We start from the raw sequence: 16,635 nt of genomic DNA, 5'->3' as shown, positions 1-16,635 counted from the left end.
GTCTCAAACCATTCGTTTCGGCTGCAGCCCTCTCTATGGCTCAAGCAGGGCCCATCTCACTGGGTCCTGCTTTCAGAATTGCCAGACACCAATTGCAGCTGTTTTGGAATGCAGGACATGCTGCATTAGGCAAAATGGAGCAGCCTTGTTTGCTCAGAGAAATTCTGTTGGAACGACATGGAAATCCATGAGACTACCCTTCTCTAACATCATTCTCCATCCCATCACTGCAGGAGGGGTAGCATCCCTGGGATCTCTCAGCTCATGGAAGCCCTCTATCCTGCCTGGCCTGGGTGTGCAGTGGATCATCTCTCTGGCTGCCAACTGCAGGAATAGGTGTGAGTCCAAGATGCCCAAGTAGAAAAAGGCAACACCTCCACCCCTGCAAACTCTTGTTTGCAATTACACCCTTCCTGTTGTTATACACCCACCATCCATTTGTACACACTCACCCCCATTCATTCACTTGGTGGTTTTCCTGGTTAATTCAGGGGAAAATAAAACACATTTGCAAGAGAGAAACTATTTGCAAGTCTTTGCTTATGAAGGATATGCTCCTTCCAGTTTATCACCCTAGCACTAGCCTGCACTAGCCTGAGGCAGTCTGGAAGAATTTGACCTCATCTTCACTACCCACCTTACTTGCACCTCCCAAAGTAAAGTGAGAAAGGACAAAAATGAAGAGAGATTGGACTGAATAACAGGTCTGAAGTGAGCTGTCTGTGGACATAGACAGTGGCTCTACCTCTCATCTACTGAATACACTCCCCACTTCACTCCTTGCTCCCACTCCATGCTCTTTTCTTCATTAGCTCAGCACAACCCTCCTCCTCCAGGCTGCAGTTTGGCAAGCTTCTGCAAGAGGCTGAGCTGCCCTGGCCAGCAGGATAGAGCAGTCTGGGCTTCTCACACAAGGTATGGTCCCCTCATTAGCCCCATCTGAGCTGATTCACTTCACTGACCATTGGAAAATTACCCACTTTGTTGGATTGTCATGGTGATTCAGGTGCCTGGAGTGCCCACACACAACTATAGCTAGATCAAAGCAAGCTCTATACTTCAGAGCAGTGGAGAACAGGGGAGCAGAAGTGGGACCTCTTTACTTTGGACTAAAGAGCTGCCAGACTGGCTCATCCTCCTTTAAAACTTCATCCTCAACTTCCTTATTGTTATCCAGAACATAATTAATACCTTCAGTACCCCAGAAGATAATCCATTACTTGAAGGAGCACTCACAAGCAAGTTAAGCCAAAAGCCATCACTTATCACAGTAGTCAGGCAAAATCACTGCTGCCAGGAATACAGTAGCAGTGCATGTTCAAATAGGGTTGTGGTAATTAACATCTGACTCCAACAGCTCCCAGCATTTTCTGTGGCAGCAGGTTGCATGAATCCCATCCTGCTTCTAAGGAATGGGAAAAAATGCCATTCATGCTCTTTCCCAAGCTCCCTAACGTACAACACTGGTTAACTGTTTTGGTTTGGTTTTCATTGGCCTAATAAAACTAAGGCTGAATATGCAGAGCTTTTTTTCCAGTATCCTGGCTCTCTCTGGTACAAACCTGTTCATAAAAGCCTGAATGGACAACTGTCATGCCAGAACTCAAACATCAAACAAAGGCTACCATGGGAAAGAAGCTGGCAGCTCACTGACATCAAGTTATTATCAGTAGTGGATCAACACATTTGACTGCCACAAGGTAAGCAAAGGGCTCAGAAAAGCAGGCAGCAAGTGTCAACCAGAGGCCCTGAAGCTGAATCCAAAATGTCATAAATCGCCATCTCTTCTTGGAAAAGCAAAATCTATTTTGCATGTGATTGATGAGTAAAAGCTGGAAAACAAGTTCTGTGACCTCGTGGCCTTTGTGGAGCATATCAAGTGACCAAGACCACACAGCCACCTCTGTGAAGCACCAATGTGATGCTCTGTAGGAATTCAGAGGCAAAGCCTGTTCAGACAGTTCAAAGAGCATCACCTCTGGCATCTGAGCTGCAGGAAAAATTTATGGGGTAGAGACCAAGAGTACAGGGCAGGAACCAACGTGTGGACGTGAGTCAGGTGTGTTGTAACAGGAGAGGTACTGGTGTGACAGTGGCGTGAGGGCTGCCTGGAAGATGGGGTGCTGGTGCTGGCTGCCTTCAGAGATGCCCTTATCCCTCGGGGCAGATCAGCTCTGTGTCAGTCCTAGCCCTCTAGGCTCTGTCTGTCTGACCTGGGGTCCTTCCCGGAGGCAGGACCACGGGTGGAGTGAAGGCTGGTCTGCTCCAGAGCTATGGAGACAGCAGATTCCTGCTCCTCCCACCAGCTGGGATTCCTCCTCCAGACACCAGGGGAACAGGCAGGCTCTGCTGGCCCAAATGGCTGCTGGGGGCAGGCAGACAACAAGGGCATGACACATGTGCCAGAATTTGGGAATTGGATGACATTATGATGTTTTTCCTGCTTTCCTTTGAGCATAGATATTGCAGCAGGTGACGCAATGGGACTTATTCTCAGCTTGCACTTTCAAAGTTTCTCCTCACAGTGAATCAATATCAGGTACGGAGCTTGGACACGGCTATTAGGATTTCCACTGTGCAACCTCTGCATTTTGATGGTGCTGGGCATCAGAAAGGGCGACCCCGTGTCCCTTTGGGAGATTATAGCACCACCCTCATGCACAATCAAGAACAGCTGGGGGCCAGTGGCGCAATGGATAACGCGTCTGACTACGGATCAGAAGATTGTAGGTTCGACTCCTACCTGGCTCGTTATTTTCAGTTTTACATTCTTTGTCGCCTTCCTAACCCCAGTCTTACCCTAGCTTCCCACACAATCACCTCTGTGCATAAGTGGAGGGAAAACGGCAAAACTTGAGTAATTAAAAACAAACCAAAACAATCTCAACAACCAAGCAGTTCAAAAGCTGGAGAGGTGATTTTGTGTTCATTTACTTTGATACCCAGACATCCTGCTCATTCTACTTGGGAATTTTTGATTGGGTCAACTCCACCACCAAACAGACTTATTTTTGAAAAGATAATTTATTACATGGAACTTTCCCAACCCCAATGGGAACTTTCAATATTTACATCTATTCCCAGCATCTTCCAGTTTTCCACTGTCACACTCCAGCCTGGCTGACCCTGGCAGATGCTCATTTATCCATTTATCCATGCTCATTCCTCCTGCTGAAACGGGGCAGAGGAATGCGCCAAGGAGATAAAAATAATGTCTAAGTGCCCAGGATGTGAGCTGAGAGAGCTGCTGATAGCTGGGTAACCCTGAAATCCCACTTAGATCAGGCGAAGACTACCTAAGGAAGTGTTCTTGTACTTAGGGTACAAAAAGAAGTATGTGTTTACAATATTCAAAATACATACACTGACAAAGAGCTCCTCAATAAAGGAATAATAAAGTTTCAAGTACTAACAAAATCAGGAAAGTGCTCTCTTATTTCCAGTGGTTTCCTACCTTTGCAATCAGCAGAACATCTTCTCTATGAGTGTGCCACATATCTCAAACTGCATCCATCAGCAAGCACCTTGTTACAGAGGAACATTTTCACCAACTCTCCTTTGAAGTCCTTCAGGCAGACTGAAACTTTTTACCCTCATACTCCTATGAGATTTATTATGTTTTCCCTTTCTCCAGTAAAAGTGACAACTTTTGTTTGAAATACAAACAAACCTTTTCCTACAAGACAGGTCCTGAAAATTTCCTTTCTGTAGCAGCAGGTGTCCCCCCTGTACCCATCAGGCTATTTAAAATCCCCTCATCCCTTGATTGCCGGAAGTGCCCTACTCTGGTAACCAACCCAGTGTATCAGAGTGAAATGTTGTATGATTGGGGTTCTTATAATCTTTGGCATCTTCCATTATTAAGTGATAGAAATGATTGAATAGACTGTATACACAGAGCTCATTATTGGCCCTTGCTGGAGACCAGATACAAAAATATTTATACACTTGCAGGTGACTGTCAGTATTAACTTGCACCTAAATAAGTATTTCACAAGTTACACTATTAAGCAAGCACTGAATAGTTTGCTACTGTAGTGAAAAGCATTTAGTACCTTTAGATCCATGAGCGTGTCCTAGAAGAATGGGAAGCTGAGCCAAACAGTCTCATGAATGTAACAGGCTGTAGCTTAAGAGACAGAATAGGTGCTTTGCATAAAGGAAGTTCTGAGACCAGGACATTTTGTGAGGGTTTTTGGTTTTGTTCTTTTTCTTTCCTGGCTTTCATTATCCCTCAGGAGTATTACACTCTTACACAGAAATGCATGTCAATACTTTCTGAGTGGGTGGGAGAGAAAAAAATATCTTAGAGGTGGAGACAGAGGGAGAAAGGAGATGATCCCTTTTCTTGAAGAAAGTATGTGTGTGCTTTTATTTTGGAAGCGATCCTTTAGAAGTGAAAAGAGTTGCCACTGAATCAGTGAAAAGGAACAAAGGAGTTTAGAGACGTATATACAGGAAGGGGTGAATCTTGGGAAGAAAATAAATCTCTGGCCCTAAACAGAGTCTGTCCCACACCAGGGAACGGCACAGGGATGTGCTTTTGGACTGTGGATTCAGATTTGACTGCTAGTGAGTATGAAGTTGTGGGGATAACCGACAGCTAAGGAAATAGACATGTTTCCTCAATTTGTGCTCACTGAGATGCCTCTGCTCCCTAAAAGGCAAGTTTTCATGCCTGGTTTCCTCATGGGACAGCTCCTGAGAGGGATACACTGCACCATGCTGGAGAAGAAGGGAAGAAAAGGTTGTTGTTGGTGTCTGTGTGCATGTCCGCACGCATGCACAAAAGCACACTAATTAATGAAGGGGTATCTGGGGCCAGGGATGTAAAGCACAAAGAGAAGCAGCGTGCAGGTCTGACTCTTCCTGAACTTCACAAATCTGTTTCCCTGCTGATAATCTTGTTGGTACTATATTCCCACAGAGAGTGGGTCCTCCTTGCTCTCATATCTGAAATCTACCCCAGAGAAACACTCCCACTCAGAGAGAAGACTCACCCAGGCTTCTGTTGAAGGAGAAAACTTCACTTCCATTCTCCCCCTGCTATGCAGACAGATTTGGACACTTTCAGACACGTTTACTCTCTCCAAGCCAGGAGCTGCTGCCAAGCATGTTTTTCTGCACCCCACATAGCACCTGCAATGGAAAAGAAGACTTGAAGGAAAAAGGAACAATAGAACACAGGAGAGAAAAAAGCAGAGTATGAGTGCTGGCTTTCTTATTAACTATGTCCAAAGCAAGCCCATGTCTGTCTGCATTAAACCCCTTCTGTGTAAGGACCTCTATGACTCCTCTCCCTCTGCTCCCCATTCTGCTGGAACATCCCATGTCACCCTTTTTGGCACATCCAAAGGACCAAACATCACATCTGTCACCCTAAGTCAAGAGACAGTGGAGGACTTTCACCCACTCCTATCAGCTGGGGTGCTCACAGCCCTGCTTTGTAAGGATTATCTGGCACCACAGAAAGCCCAATCAGGACAGATTGTTTGGCATCACATAAAGCAACATGCAACATGAGGAGAGACTGTCCAGAGTGGAACACAAAGGATCACCAGGGGAAAGAAGACCTAACAAAACTAGCTAAGACTGAACTAAGTTATTTTATTAATTATTTTTGGCTTCATATACAAGCATCCTAAATAGATATTATTAAACTGAGATGGAATCTCATTAAGTCATTCATATAAGTATCTCAGAGGTGGGTGCCATGACTCTTTTCAGCCAGACTCTTTTCAGCAGTGCCCAGTGATGGGACAAGGAGCAATGTCCATAAACTAAAATTCCAGCTCCGTAAAGAGAAATTCCAGCTCAACATGAGGGAGAACTTCCTTACACTGAGGGTGGCAGAGCACTGGAACAGGCTATTGAGGGAGGTAATGGACTCTCCTTCTCTGGAGACATTCCTGTGGATGCATTCCTGTGTAAACTGCTCTAGGTGACTCTACCTCAGCAGGGGGGGGTCTCCAGAGGTCCAATCCTAACAATTCTGTGGTTATGATAATATATTATTTATTAAATCTCATTAAATAATAATTAATAATAGTTTTAGCAAACATAATAATAATAATATTTTTATGGAAAACAACAAAGCACTTCCAAAAGCATCGCTGCAAGACGTATATCAGTATTTACTGTAGGGCTGCTATTTCTTTGTAGTGTTTTCTCTTTTTTGCTTCCCCTCAGGAGAGAATAAAAAAAGGTGAATTGCTTGAATCACACGTGTTTGTAAACGGCTCTAGGAGCGCCTTCCTGAGCGGGAGTGAAGCCGTGCTCCGGTCTCAGAAAAGAAAACTTACTGTCTCCTTCGAGCCGGAATCGAACCAGCGACCTAAGGATTCCTGTGGGGGGGGACGGCCTCTACAGTCCTCCGCTCTACCAGCTGAGCTATCGAAGGGACACGACCCCAGCCCCCCAGCGGCCGCACAAGGCACCGCCCAGCCCCGCCCCGCGCACAGTTCTGCGCATGCTCCCGGCAGCCTCGGCCCTCACGGGGGCGAGAAGCGGGAAGCGGGTTCGGTCACTGGGCCGCGGCCGGAGCTGGGTGTAGGGGTCAGCTAATGGCGTAATGGCGCCACGAACTCTCCACTTCTAACTACGAATGTGGAGAGTGGAGGTTGGACTCTGCCTGGGCCGTGTGGTTTTTTGCACAGCCGTGCGTCGAGAAGCAAAAGCAGGGCCCTTCACAGCAACACACACGCATCACTTCCAGGTGTTGGCAGCACTCATGAGATACCACAGTTATTTATTCATATTCCTGTGAACCACTTCTTCTGGGACATGCGAATCCACACGCTGCTTTGTCCAGTTCTGTGGGATTCAGCACAGGAAAGACATGGAGCGAGTCCAGAGGAGGGACACCAAGTGATCAGAGGGTAGAAGCAACTCTCCTGCGAAGTCAGGCTGAGAGAATTTTGGTCGTTCAGCCTGGAGATGGCTCCCAGGAGACCTCAGACCACCTTCCAGTACCTAAAGGGGTTCCAGCAGAGCTGGAAAGGACTTTTTCCATGGGCATGTAGTAACAGCACAAGGAGTAATGGCTTTGAACTGAAAGAGGGTGGGCTCAGACTGGATAGAAGGAAAAATTTTTTTACAGTGGGTTTCATGAAAACACTGGAAGAGGTTGCCTGGAAAGGTGGCGAATGTCCCCTCCCTGAAAACATCCAAGGTCTGGGGCTCTGAGCAACCTGATTGAGCTGAAGATAGCTAGTCCCCCTGCTCATTGTGGAAGCAGGTAACCTTTAAAGGTCCCTTGCAACCCAAACCATTCTGTGATTTGATAACTGGCTACTCTGAAGCTATGGTGTGCTCTTCAGTCTAAACATTGGGAATGCCTTCTTTGCCTCTCCTGCTTGCAAGCTCTTCTTCATACACTGCATAGCCTTTATGTAAATGAAAAATGTTTGGGTTTTGTTGCAAAATCACACACTTTTCATGCAACTTCACAACACGGATCTTCTTGCACTTCTGAAGACTAAGGGATAATTAGAATGTAAACAACATTCTTGATCACAGCAGGGTTGTTTGCTGCCTCCAGAGACCTCCTGGTTGTTTTCTTTGATGTCACCTGTGGCAGTAACCACAGAATGTCAGGCCAATGTGGCATACACTGCTCTGCTCCTCTCCCAGGGCCAGGTTTCTCCCCCATGTAATGTAATGGTGTGTTAATTGGGGTAATTTGAAAAAAAAAATTGAAAAATTTAAGTCTACAGTGGTGTTTTGCTTTGGAAAACACAGCACTACCAGGCAGACAAATGGGGTTAAATCACAGAATTTTAAGGGTTGGAAGGGACCTTACAGATCATTTGGTCCTTACCTGCCTGTCAGGGACAGGGACGCCTCTCACCAAGACACACTTGCCTTGTTCAGGCTTTATCAGGCGTTGCTCAAGGCCTGATCCTCATCCTGAACACTGCCAGAGCTGGGAGCCCCACAGCCTCCCTGGGAAACCTACTGCAGTGCCTCACCAGCCTGACAGCAGAGAATTTCTTCCTGATCTCTAATCTAAATTTCCCCCCTCATTTTGTACCTGTTGCTCCTTGTCCTGTCACTTCTGTTCCTGACGAAGTCAGGATGATGAGATCAGATAGAAAAAGAAAAGAGAAATCTAAGAAGCCAGGATGATGAGATCAGAAGGAAAACCATAGCCCCCTCAACGCACGATCACGGCTAGGAAAAAAAACAATGCGAGCCAGGCAGGAGTCGAACCTACAATCTTCTGATCCGTAGTCAGACGCGTTATCCATTGCGCCACTGGCCCTACGCAGAGATGTGCTTTCCCCACCGTTATGTAGAGTTGAGAGCAGGGGCGCCGGGCGTCCCCCGCACCTCCGGGCACCCCTCACAGCCCGGAGCCCGCCCCACCCTTGTGACAGGGGGAGCTCCCGGCGTTCCCGCCCTGCCCCGCGACCGGCCATCGGGCCCGCCCGAAGACGCTGCGTGTTGCGCATGCGCGGGGCGGGCCTGCTGCGGTCTTGGTGCGCGGCGGCAGTGTGACTGGCAGGTCCCTTCGATAGCTCAGCTGGTAGAGCGGAGGACTGTAGCGGTTACGCCCCACGGGAATCCTTAGGTCGCTGGTTCGATTCCGGCTCGAAGGAGACGCCAAGTTTTTTGTTTTCCCCCTTCCATCCAAAGATCAATCTTTAGCAATTGTCTCTTTAGCCTTTTGCAGATACAGTTGCTTTTCTAGAAGAGTTCCAGCCGCATCCTAAACCGAGCCTGTGCGCTGTGTCTCACTCTCAGGAGCGACTGTTCCTGCAGAAGCAGAGAATGCTGGGCCTAATGCAGGACTGCCAACACTCCTGAATTTCCAAAGGAAAACGACATGTGTGCTCATACTCCAATGTGCCACAAAGCAAGTCAGTGCAGGAGGATACCGGCTGAGATCCCTTTGTCTCATCGCAGTTAATTAGGATGTTGAAATTCTGAAGGTCATTTTTCCAAGTCTCCTCTCTTCCAAATGTCTAGACACTGTTTTTACAGCATAAGGCTGTATTTGTACATGCTGCCACAAAATGAACACATTTTCTTATCCAGCCAAATGAAGTGTTCAAGTCTAGGCTGGACAGGACACATCCCTGCCCATGGCTGGGGGTTGGAACTGAATGATATTTAAGGCCCTTTCCTACCCAACCCATTCTAAGATTAGCATGTACTGACTCTCTCCTTTAGCTGAAAATTGTGTGTCATTCCTGGGTCTATCTATTATAGGAGTCAGCTACCACACCTACAAGTTGTCTTGTCTTACTGCCTTCCCAACCTGGGATGGGTGAAACCGGCACAAAGGACTGAGCCCTCTTGTACAAAACCCTCTACCTATTCATCTCTCCAAGTGAAAGGAGAAGCCAGATGTGATGAGGGAGCTGACTTCAGTTTGTGGAGGGAAGGAAGGGGGTTATGGTCATCTGTGGTCTTTCTCCCTGGTTCATAACAGCACACTCTTTTCTACAGGAAATTCTAACATAGGAAAAATATCAATAATTTTAACTGCGCTCAGTTTAGCGTTCTTCTTCAATTCTTTTTAGTGATTTTATTCTACAAAGAGGCAGAGATATAATTCTTTTTGACTGAAATCATATCGGTATTCATTCTTATACAAGGTAGGCAATCAAACTAAGTGACATGCAATTATGTTTGAAGTTTTTTGTATTAAGCATTGTGGCTTATCCCACAAACTTGTTGTGAAGAGTAAAAGTGCACAAACTGCCTAAATAACTAGTTACATGGTGGTGCACCTAAATTGTCTATGCTGCCTCTTCTGTTTGGTGTTTTGAGTGAATCTGGGTATGTGATAATATCTAAGCACACAAAGGAACAGATCTCTGGGATACATACAGCCAAAACAGCGGCCCCTTGTCCATTTTTCAAATGCTTGGGCTTTTGTGGTCACGGAGGCTGGATACCAACCTAGTGACAAATATTCCTGTCTTGTACCATGCCCAGATATTCTGGCACTCTGTGCTGGCTCTTGAACAGATGCAGAGTGTGCTGCTGGATGTCTCAGGATGTCTGCTGCTGTCCTCAGCAGCACCATGGTTCCCACCTCTGCACACACCTTTTGCTGGGGGAAATTGTTCCATATGGGCACTGATTCCAGTGAAACTACTGTGTTACATCACTTTGTCACACTGATGATTTCTTTTACAAGCATTCTGCATTAAGTAAAGAATTTAAAATGTGAGGCCAGGGGTCTGTCTGCTTTGCATGGGCGGACACATCTGCTGCAATCCAAGAGCTAGTTCCTCTTCGGGGAAACCCTGAGCTGCCATTTGACACTTGCCAAGGAGCAAAGCCATAACTTGGGCCAGCTGTCTCAACAGCTTCTCTAGCTCTTACTGGAATGAAGTTGTTGGTGGTGTGGCAAGGTAAAGGGAGTGCTACAATTCATACATACAACTTTTATTAGTCAGAATGATTGACAGCCAAGGTAGATTTGAATACATGGAAGTTTATATATAAATAAATGTTGCAAAACAGAGAAAAAAAATTGAGAATCTGTACATTTTGAGAAGATTTCTGGGTGTGCAACTGAACTGTACACAAAAGCAGATAATGCTAGCATGTGTTCATGTTAGGAACTTTTCTGAAAAGCAAACAAAGGAGCAAAATCACATTGAAGAGGTAAGTCCTGAAATCCTTTATCATTCTATCTCCACATGTCCTCAGAATACTGATCTTCACATCAATGAGAAACACAAATGCTCTGTTACTTTAAAAACTAAGTTACCCATTTGAAATTAAACCATGAGTTCAGACACTCAGATCTTTAAGCTGCAGGTCCTAGACAACTCCCTCAGAGGCTTGGTCACTGGTTTCTTCCAAGATTTTTTGCTAACTGACATGCTAACAAATGTGTTGTGGCTCTTCTGTACAGAACCCTGTGTCTGTAAAACATGCAGCAGCTTGTCCATCTTTGCTTCACACTGTGAGATCCAGCCATAAATCTTTCCCAAGAAAAGACTCTCATTTAGAAAGTGTAAATAAGAACCACATGACTTGTGGTACATCTCAAGACCATGGAGAAAATTTCCTTGGTTTTGGTGAACTTTGGGTCTGGCCCTATAGACCCATCAGAGATGTTGCATGTGAAAAAATTCCCCAATTGCTTTTGCTATTATGGGATTTACTTCTTCCTCCCTGGCTTTAGGCCTGCTCTGTAGCTGTTGTTGAAATCAAGGGTGCAATTCCCAATGACTTCCAGGGAAAAGTAGGATGGATTTCACATGGGAAAGGATTCCACGTATAAAACATAGCTTTACACTGGACTTTTCTCCCAGTGTCTCTTTCAGCTCTCTGCTGGAAATAGTCACTAGGTAACATTTAGACATTTTCACACTAAATTTCTCTACCAGACAGTGAAACTTAGCAAATTACTTCACCTGCAGATTTGTTATGTACTATGTGCTCTCCCTACTCCTTCACTGGGGACAACAATGTCCCCAGAGTGTTTGCCCTATGCTAGAACAAACACTCTGGAAAGGGGAGAAAGGCAAAAGAGGAGTGCCAGTCTCTGGGCTCTGCCCATCTCACAGCACCCCAGTGCTGTCTGATCCATCCCCCTGACGGGAAGATGTACAGCACTCGGCTGCCACTGGAAAGATAAGCCTCTGGGGTCATGTCTCCTCAGTGGCAGGATGGTGGCATCTGCCCCCTCCCCTGGCACCGCTGGGTTGGATGGGCACATCCTCAGTGGGCAGGTAGGATGGTGGTCTGGAATTACGTACACACGAGTGGTTTCCAAAACCATTGCAACTGAGGGCAAAGAGGAGCCTGTGGGTAGGAGGGAAATGAGTGCCTGTGCACTCTGGCCATGTCAGCATCTTCCCTCTTTTCTGAAGCAGAAAACCAGGGCCATTTGTGAAGGCAATGTGCATGTTGGCTGTCCCCAGTGCCTGCATCCAGAGAACAGATATGTAACTTGAACAGGAAGTAATGGTCTTGAAAATATCCTTGTGTTATGGAACTTTTAAAGAAACACTGAAAGTAGTATGTCTTGACTTTGGACTTACAGCTGGTTCTATAAAACACATTCTTTTCCCAATATATTTAGCTGAATGACATTTGATGTCAAAGGCAAGAATAGAAGGAAGATAATAATGTTTCACAACTGCAGAATCCAATTTCAAGCAAGGGAACAACAGTTTCAGCTTGTTATATATTCACATGTCTGTATAATTTAGTGGAACACTGTGACCCCCCTTTAGACCACAGCATGCAAAAATAGCAAATACACAAAACTGACAATGATTGATGTAAAATGATCAATAAGAAGAAATTCTACTGCCTCAGGCTTAAACTACTATGTCAAATCAGTGAAGTGCTAAGCTTAAGATTTAAGAGGTATTCCTTTAGCTCTTACAAATTAGTGGCCTAAGTTCTTCATGCTCCCTTTAGCCATGGCCACATGTATGTCCACTCATTTGTGCAGTGGTGCACCTGAACACACACCTTATTCCTGCCTCTTTATTTAAAATCATGCCATGTGCTCTTAAAGCACCTGTGCCTGGTGCAGAAGGGAGGTTTCAGTCTTACCCCAATGAGCTGCTGAGGAGGACGGTCACTCCTTTGCTGCTTGTTTCCCTGCCAAGTCCTTGGTGCTCCCACAGCCCCAGTGCCTGTGCTGGCGTGGTGGCTCCCAGCCCAGTGCCAGCAGGGCAGCAGGGCCACAAGCCAAGGGCACGGCACAGGGAGCCAGCTGGCAGAACGCTGTTGGCTGGGAACCAAAAGGAGGAGCTTTGCCACAGGCCCCTGGGAGGAGGAGAGAGGCTCTGAGACAGCCCAGGGTTTGTCTCATGGGTTTGCAGCTTTTGCTGGGGAAGACAACAGAGCCTATGTGTGCTTCTGGATGAGGCTCCTGGATTTGGAGTGACCCGCACTGTAACAACCATCAGAAAAATCTCCTAGCACTTTGTCTTGGTTCAGGATTTATAATTACCAGAGCTGGGTCCCAGCAAGCCACTAGCTGCCCTCCAAAGAGCACTTCTTCTCTGGGAAGGACAGCCCCATCTGTCTTGCTAACAACTTTCTCTCTGAGACCTGCTAAAGAGCACTTCTGGGGCTCCCTCACAGGAATGTTTCCCATCCAGCAAAACTGCTGCATCCAGGGAAGGTTCCTGGGGCAGGGAGGTACAGCCAGGGTGTCCATAAAGGGACTCAGGACTGTGTCTGGGAGGTGAAACTACAGATGCAGGCAGGGAGAAGACCAGCTATCTCAAAGGGAATATTATTAGAGGGAAAGACAATTTGAAGCTGTGAGAGACCAGCATGCTCTGTACAGGCCGTGGGTATCTCCATACACCGTGCAGATATCGACCTGTTGGAAGTAGCATAGAGCAAGATTCTGCCTTGGTAGGAAATTACTCTCATGTTACTTTTTATTAGCTTAAAAACTACGAACACAGGCTGCAGGACTTATCTCATGTTTTTCTCACTGTGAGACTCAGTGAGAAGTCCAGCAGGTCCCTGGCCTGCCCTAGGACTCAGTGTGGTAGCTCCGGTGGCTGTCCCCAATCAGTTGTGTCTTCTCAGTGACGTTAGTTGGCTGAAGCGTAATAGGAGTTTCTCCATCTAAATTGGAGAGGAATACAAAGATTACTTTAAGAACCCTTCACTTGCTACCAAAGTCAGATTTCTTGTTAGCACCACAACATTTCATTTGCTCTTCTGGTTACAGCTTAATTTGGTTTCACAGACAGCTGTGTGGGTACCAACAAGGTGACATTGCCCACACCAAACCTACAAATGTTCTTCCTCCTAGTCCTCATACAATGGCAGGTTTCTGGGTGTTGCTGCTGCTGTTAGACTGGACACTTGCTCTGCCTGGTGCTTTGCAGAGCTTGCAGGCTAAAGGTTCCTGCCTGTTCTAATAGCAAGTGCTTGTTCCTACAAATGGCAGAATATAATCAGAGCTGTTGTGAGTCAGCGAGCACTAACCTTGATAGTGTTTGTGAAAATGGGACAGAAATGAGTCTTGAAGAAGGCAGAGTTAACAGTAAAGAAGGAGGAGGGTTAAAAGGAAAAAATATGTGAGCAGTAATAATAATACACTTGAGAGGAGAGAAATCATATCTATCCTGAAAGCCAGCTAGTTAAATAAAAATGTTAAATTGAATTTGAAATCTTATGTAATGTATATGCAATAGGACTCTAGGAATTACTATTTTAATGAATTTGGAACTGCCAAAACTTCATATTATCACTCTATAAATCCCTACTGCTGTGTACTTTCTCACTCTGTGCAATTTTGTGTTTACTTTTCCAATATATCTATAAAATTCATTTGTTGTAGAGTGGAGGAAAGTAGAAGTGAAGTCTTTACAGAGTTCCTTGATGGCTACTGTGTTCCATCTGATAAAGAACAAGATTTAGTAAGTGCAGTAAGCCAGCTTCTTCTGGGCCTTTTTCCAACCCACATGTTTTTTGGAGGGAGGGAAGTACTCAAGTCTCAGAGACCGACTTTTACAAGTTCAGCCATCTTAGTGAAATGTTTCATGTATGAAAACTTTGGACTGTCTATATCCTGATACTAACAGAGTCTTCACAGTAATCGAATACAAATTATTACTTTTTTTGCCAAATGACCAACTGTTCAGGGAAAAAAATCTCATCTGACATTTCCTTCTGTTTACATGACAGTTGATGGGATGAATCATGGGCAAAAGATGTAATGTACAGGAGTAACTTAACCCAGAGCAGGAATCTAATTGCATGCCATACGGCTTCCACTCAGTGGGGGTAGAACAACTTTGACTCTGTCAAGGTGAGAGGCAAGAATGATTAAATGCCAAGCAGCTTCTCTGTATGGGCAATTCCATATTTAGACACAAGGTCAAAGACAGACGTGTTTCATAACTTCTAAAAGTATATGAGTAATTAATGCTTTGAGCTCAGCTCAGGCTCATATTAGTTTGGCAGTTCCAATCCATTTTTAAGCTGCTGTGTGTTTTCTAGATTTCTGAGCAGCATTCTCTCCCGCCTACTTCTGCCTCCAAGTTGTTCATTTTCGGGAAGATTGTTGATGGAGGGCAGAGATTAGCAGTTCATTTTGCTGTGATACCCAGGTGTGCAACAGGAGAGCAGGACCCACTGCAAATCTGTCGTGTTGCCTCCAGCCGATCTGCAGACAGCTCTTAGCTGACACCCTCACCAAGCATTTTGCTGCTTGCACCCTTCTAAGACTTATTATAGGGTTTTTTAGCAGAACAGGGACCCATAGAATAATAAACTGTACAAATATAGTCTGCTAATGGCAAGCTGCAGAATGGAGGTGAGGCAGAATTCACAGTTTAAACTGCCTTCTATAGATAGCTCCTGCTCACTGTTCGCCTACATTTGTATCATATGGAGTGTGGAGGAGACAATGAAGTGATAAAAACTTTTTGCTTCTGAGTTGGGAAAGTATTTTTTCTACTCAGGTTCTTTTATTCTTGTCCTTTTTTTTTCTCTCCCAGAATTCATTTTCTGTAAAATAAAAGTTGGTCTAGAAATGCCTTGCTTTGTTCCTACAACGATAACCGAACAGGAGAGAACAGACCTGCCAAACTGCTTTGAGTGCATCATTACAGCCTGAAGTACAAAGGCAATCCAAATTCCAATGTCACCTCCTCCGGGAACACAAAAGTTAACAAAAATTTTACCATCAACTTCAGTGGAAGCAAAATCTGTCAACCTGCCCCATGTGTGTGGGAAAGTGTTGAAGTGTTGCACGTGTCTGTGCTGCAGGCAAGCGAGTGATACTTCCCTCTGCCAGTGCATTTTGACAGGTTACCTGTAACATCATGGCAGGATACCACAGATTACCTTATTTTGCACCTTTCTAATGTCATGTTTGATCTGAAACACCAAAAAATGTCATCTTTAAAATGTAATAGCCCAAACATAACATTTAATTTTTGGTTTTCTGCTCTGTATTAGGTCAGAGTCTTCTGGTTCAAATCAATAATTATGAGGAGAAATCCTTGTAAGCTAAGTATATGCCAGAGCTTGCAAGCCCCTAATTTCCTTTAGTTCTGATGGTCATCTTACCCCTGGAAATACATGCTGTAAAATGAGGCTCTCAAGGGAGACCTTGAACTATCTGAGCACTAGATCTAGTGACATTTATTTGACTTAACCCTTCTTCTAGGGGAATATAAATGCCCCTAGAAATTCTCTTTTTCTAAAGAAATAGCAAATCAACAGAATTGAAGCCTTTGGCTTGATTATGTTGATTTCAGTGGCAACTCACTTTGCTCTTACATTTTAGGGAATGGATTGCTGAACCTTTGGCCTCACACCTCTTTCTTTTTCAATAATAATTATGTTTTATGGTATGTTCGTTCGATGAATGAAATCAACCGTGTAAAACCTTAATTTTGTTATTGAGAGTTGTGAGGAACTGAAAAATTATTATAGTCATGCCAGTTTGACATGGCAGTTTGACATTTTAGTTGAGGTCTAAATCTCAACTCCTTTGGGCAGTGCAGCCAGCAGCAGGGAGCTCCCACTGAGCACAACTGCTAAGGGCTCAGTCTCAGAGCTTTGTAGCATCAGGAATTTTGATGCTTTATCAATGATGCATTCCTCAGAAAACAATGGCTGATTAAAAAATATTTGGATAGTTTTAGTGGGGCCTTAGCTTGAAAAATCTACGTT

At 45.1% G+C, this 16,635-nt stretch overlaps 1 protein-coding gene and 4 non-coding genes across 5 annotated transcripts in view; 2 read left to right on the top strand and 3 right to left on the bottom strand.

The window, feature by feature from the left end:
* The first annotated feature begins 2,678 nt into the window (after positions 1-2,678).
* TRNAR-ACG (transfer RNA arginine (anticodon ACG)) lies at positions 2,679-2,751 on the top strand. Its single transcript has one exon. It is a non-coding gene; the product is annotated as a tRNA-Arg (tRNA).
* Positions 2,752-6,306: 3,555 nt separating this feature from the next.
* TRNAY-GUA (transfer RNA tyrosine (anticodon GUA)) lies at positions 6,307-6,400 on the bottom strand. Its single transcript has 2 exons — positions 6,364-6,400; positions 6,307-6,342 (listed from the first exon to the last, which is right to left on the bottom strand). It is a non-coding gene; the product is annotated as a tRNA-Tyr (tRNA).
* Positions 6,401-8,190: 1,790 nt separating this feature from the next.
* TRNAR-ACG (transfer RNA arginine (anticodon ACG)) lies at positions 8,191-8,263 on the bottom strand. The gene has a single exon. It is a non-coding gene; the product is annotated as a tRNA-Arg (tRNA).
* Positions 8,264-8,509: 246 nt separating this feature from the next.
* Positions 8,510-8,600, top strand: TRNAY-GUA (transfer RNA tyrosine (anticodon GUA)). The gene is given in 2 exon segments: positions 8,510-8,546; positions 8,565-8,600. It is a non-coding gene; the product is annotated as a tRNA-Tyr (tRNA).
* A 4,874-nt stretch (positions 8,601-13,474) lies between these two features.
* DNAJC5B (DnaJ heat shock protein family (Hsp40) member C5 beta) overlaps positions 13,475-16,635 on the bottom strand; it is a 29,136-nt gene continuing 25,975 nt past the window's right edge. The window contains exon 4 of the mRNA XM_059483727.1: positions 13,475-13,569. Within this exon, the coding sequence (XP_059339710.1) occupies positions 13,475-13,569 (95 nt within the window). The remainder of the gene's footprint in view (positions 13,570-16,635) is intronic.

Source organism: Ammospiza nelsoni, chromosome 1 (genome assembly GCF_027579445.1).
Source record: "Ammospiza nelsoni isolate bAmmNel1 chromosome 1, bAmmNel1.pri, whole genome shotgun sequence".
Taxonomy (NCBI): Eukaryota; Metazoa; Chordata; class Aves; order Passeriformes; family Passerellidae; genus Ammospiza; species Ammospiza nelsoni.
The sequence above is the reverse complement of the archived record's forward strand: the minus strand, read 5'-3'. Positions and strand labels throughout refer to the sequence as shown.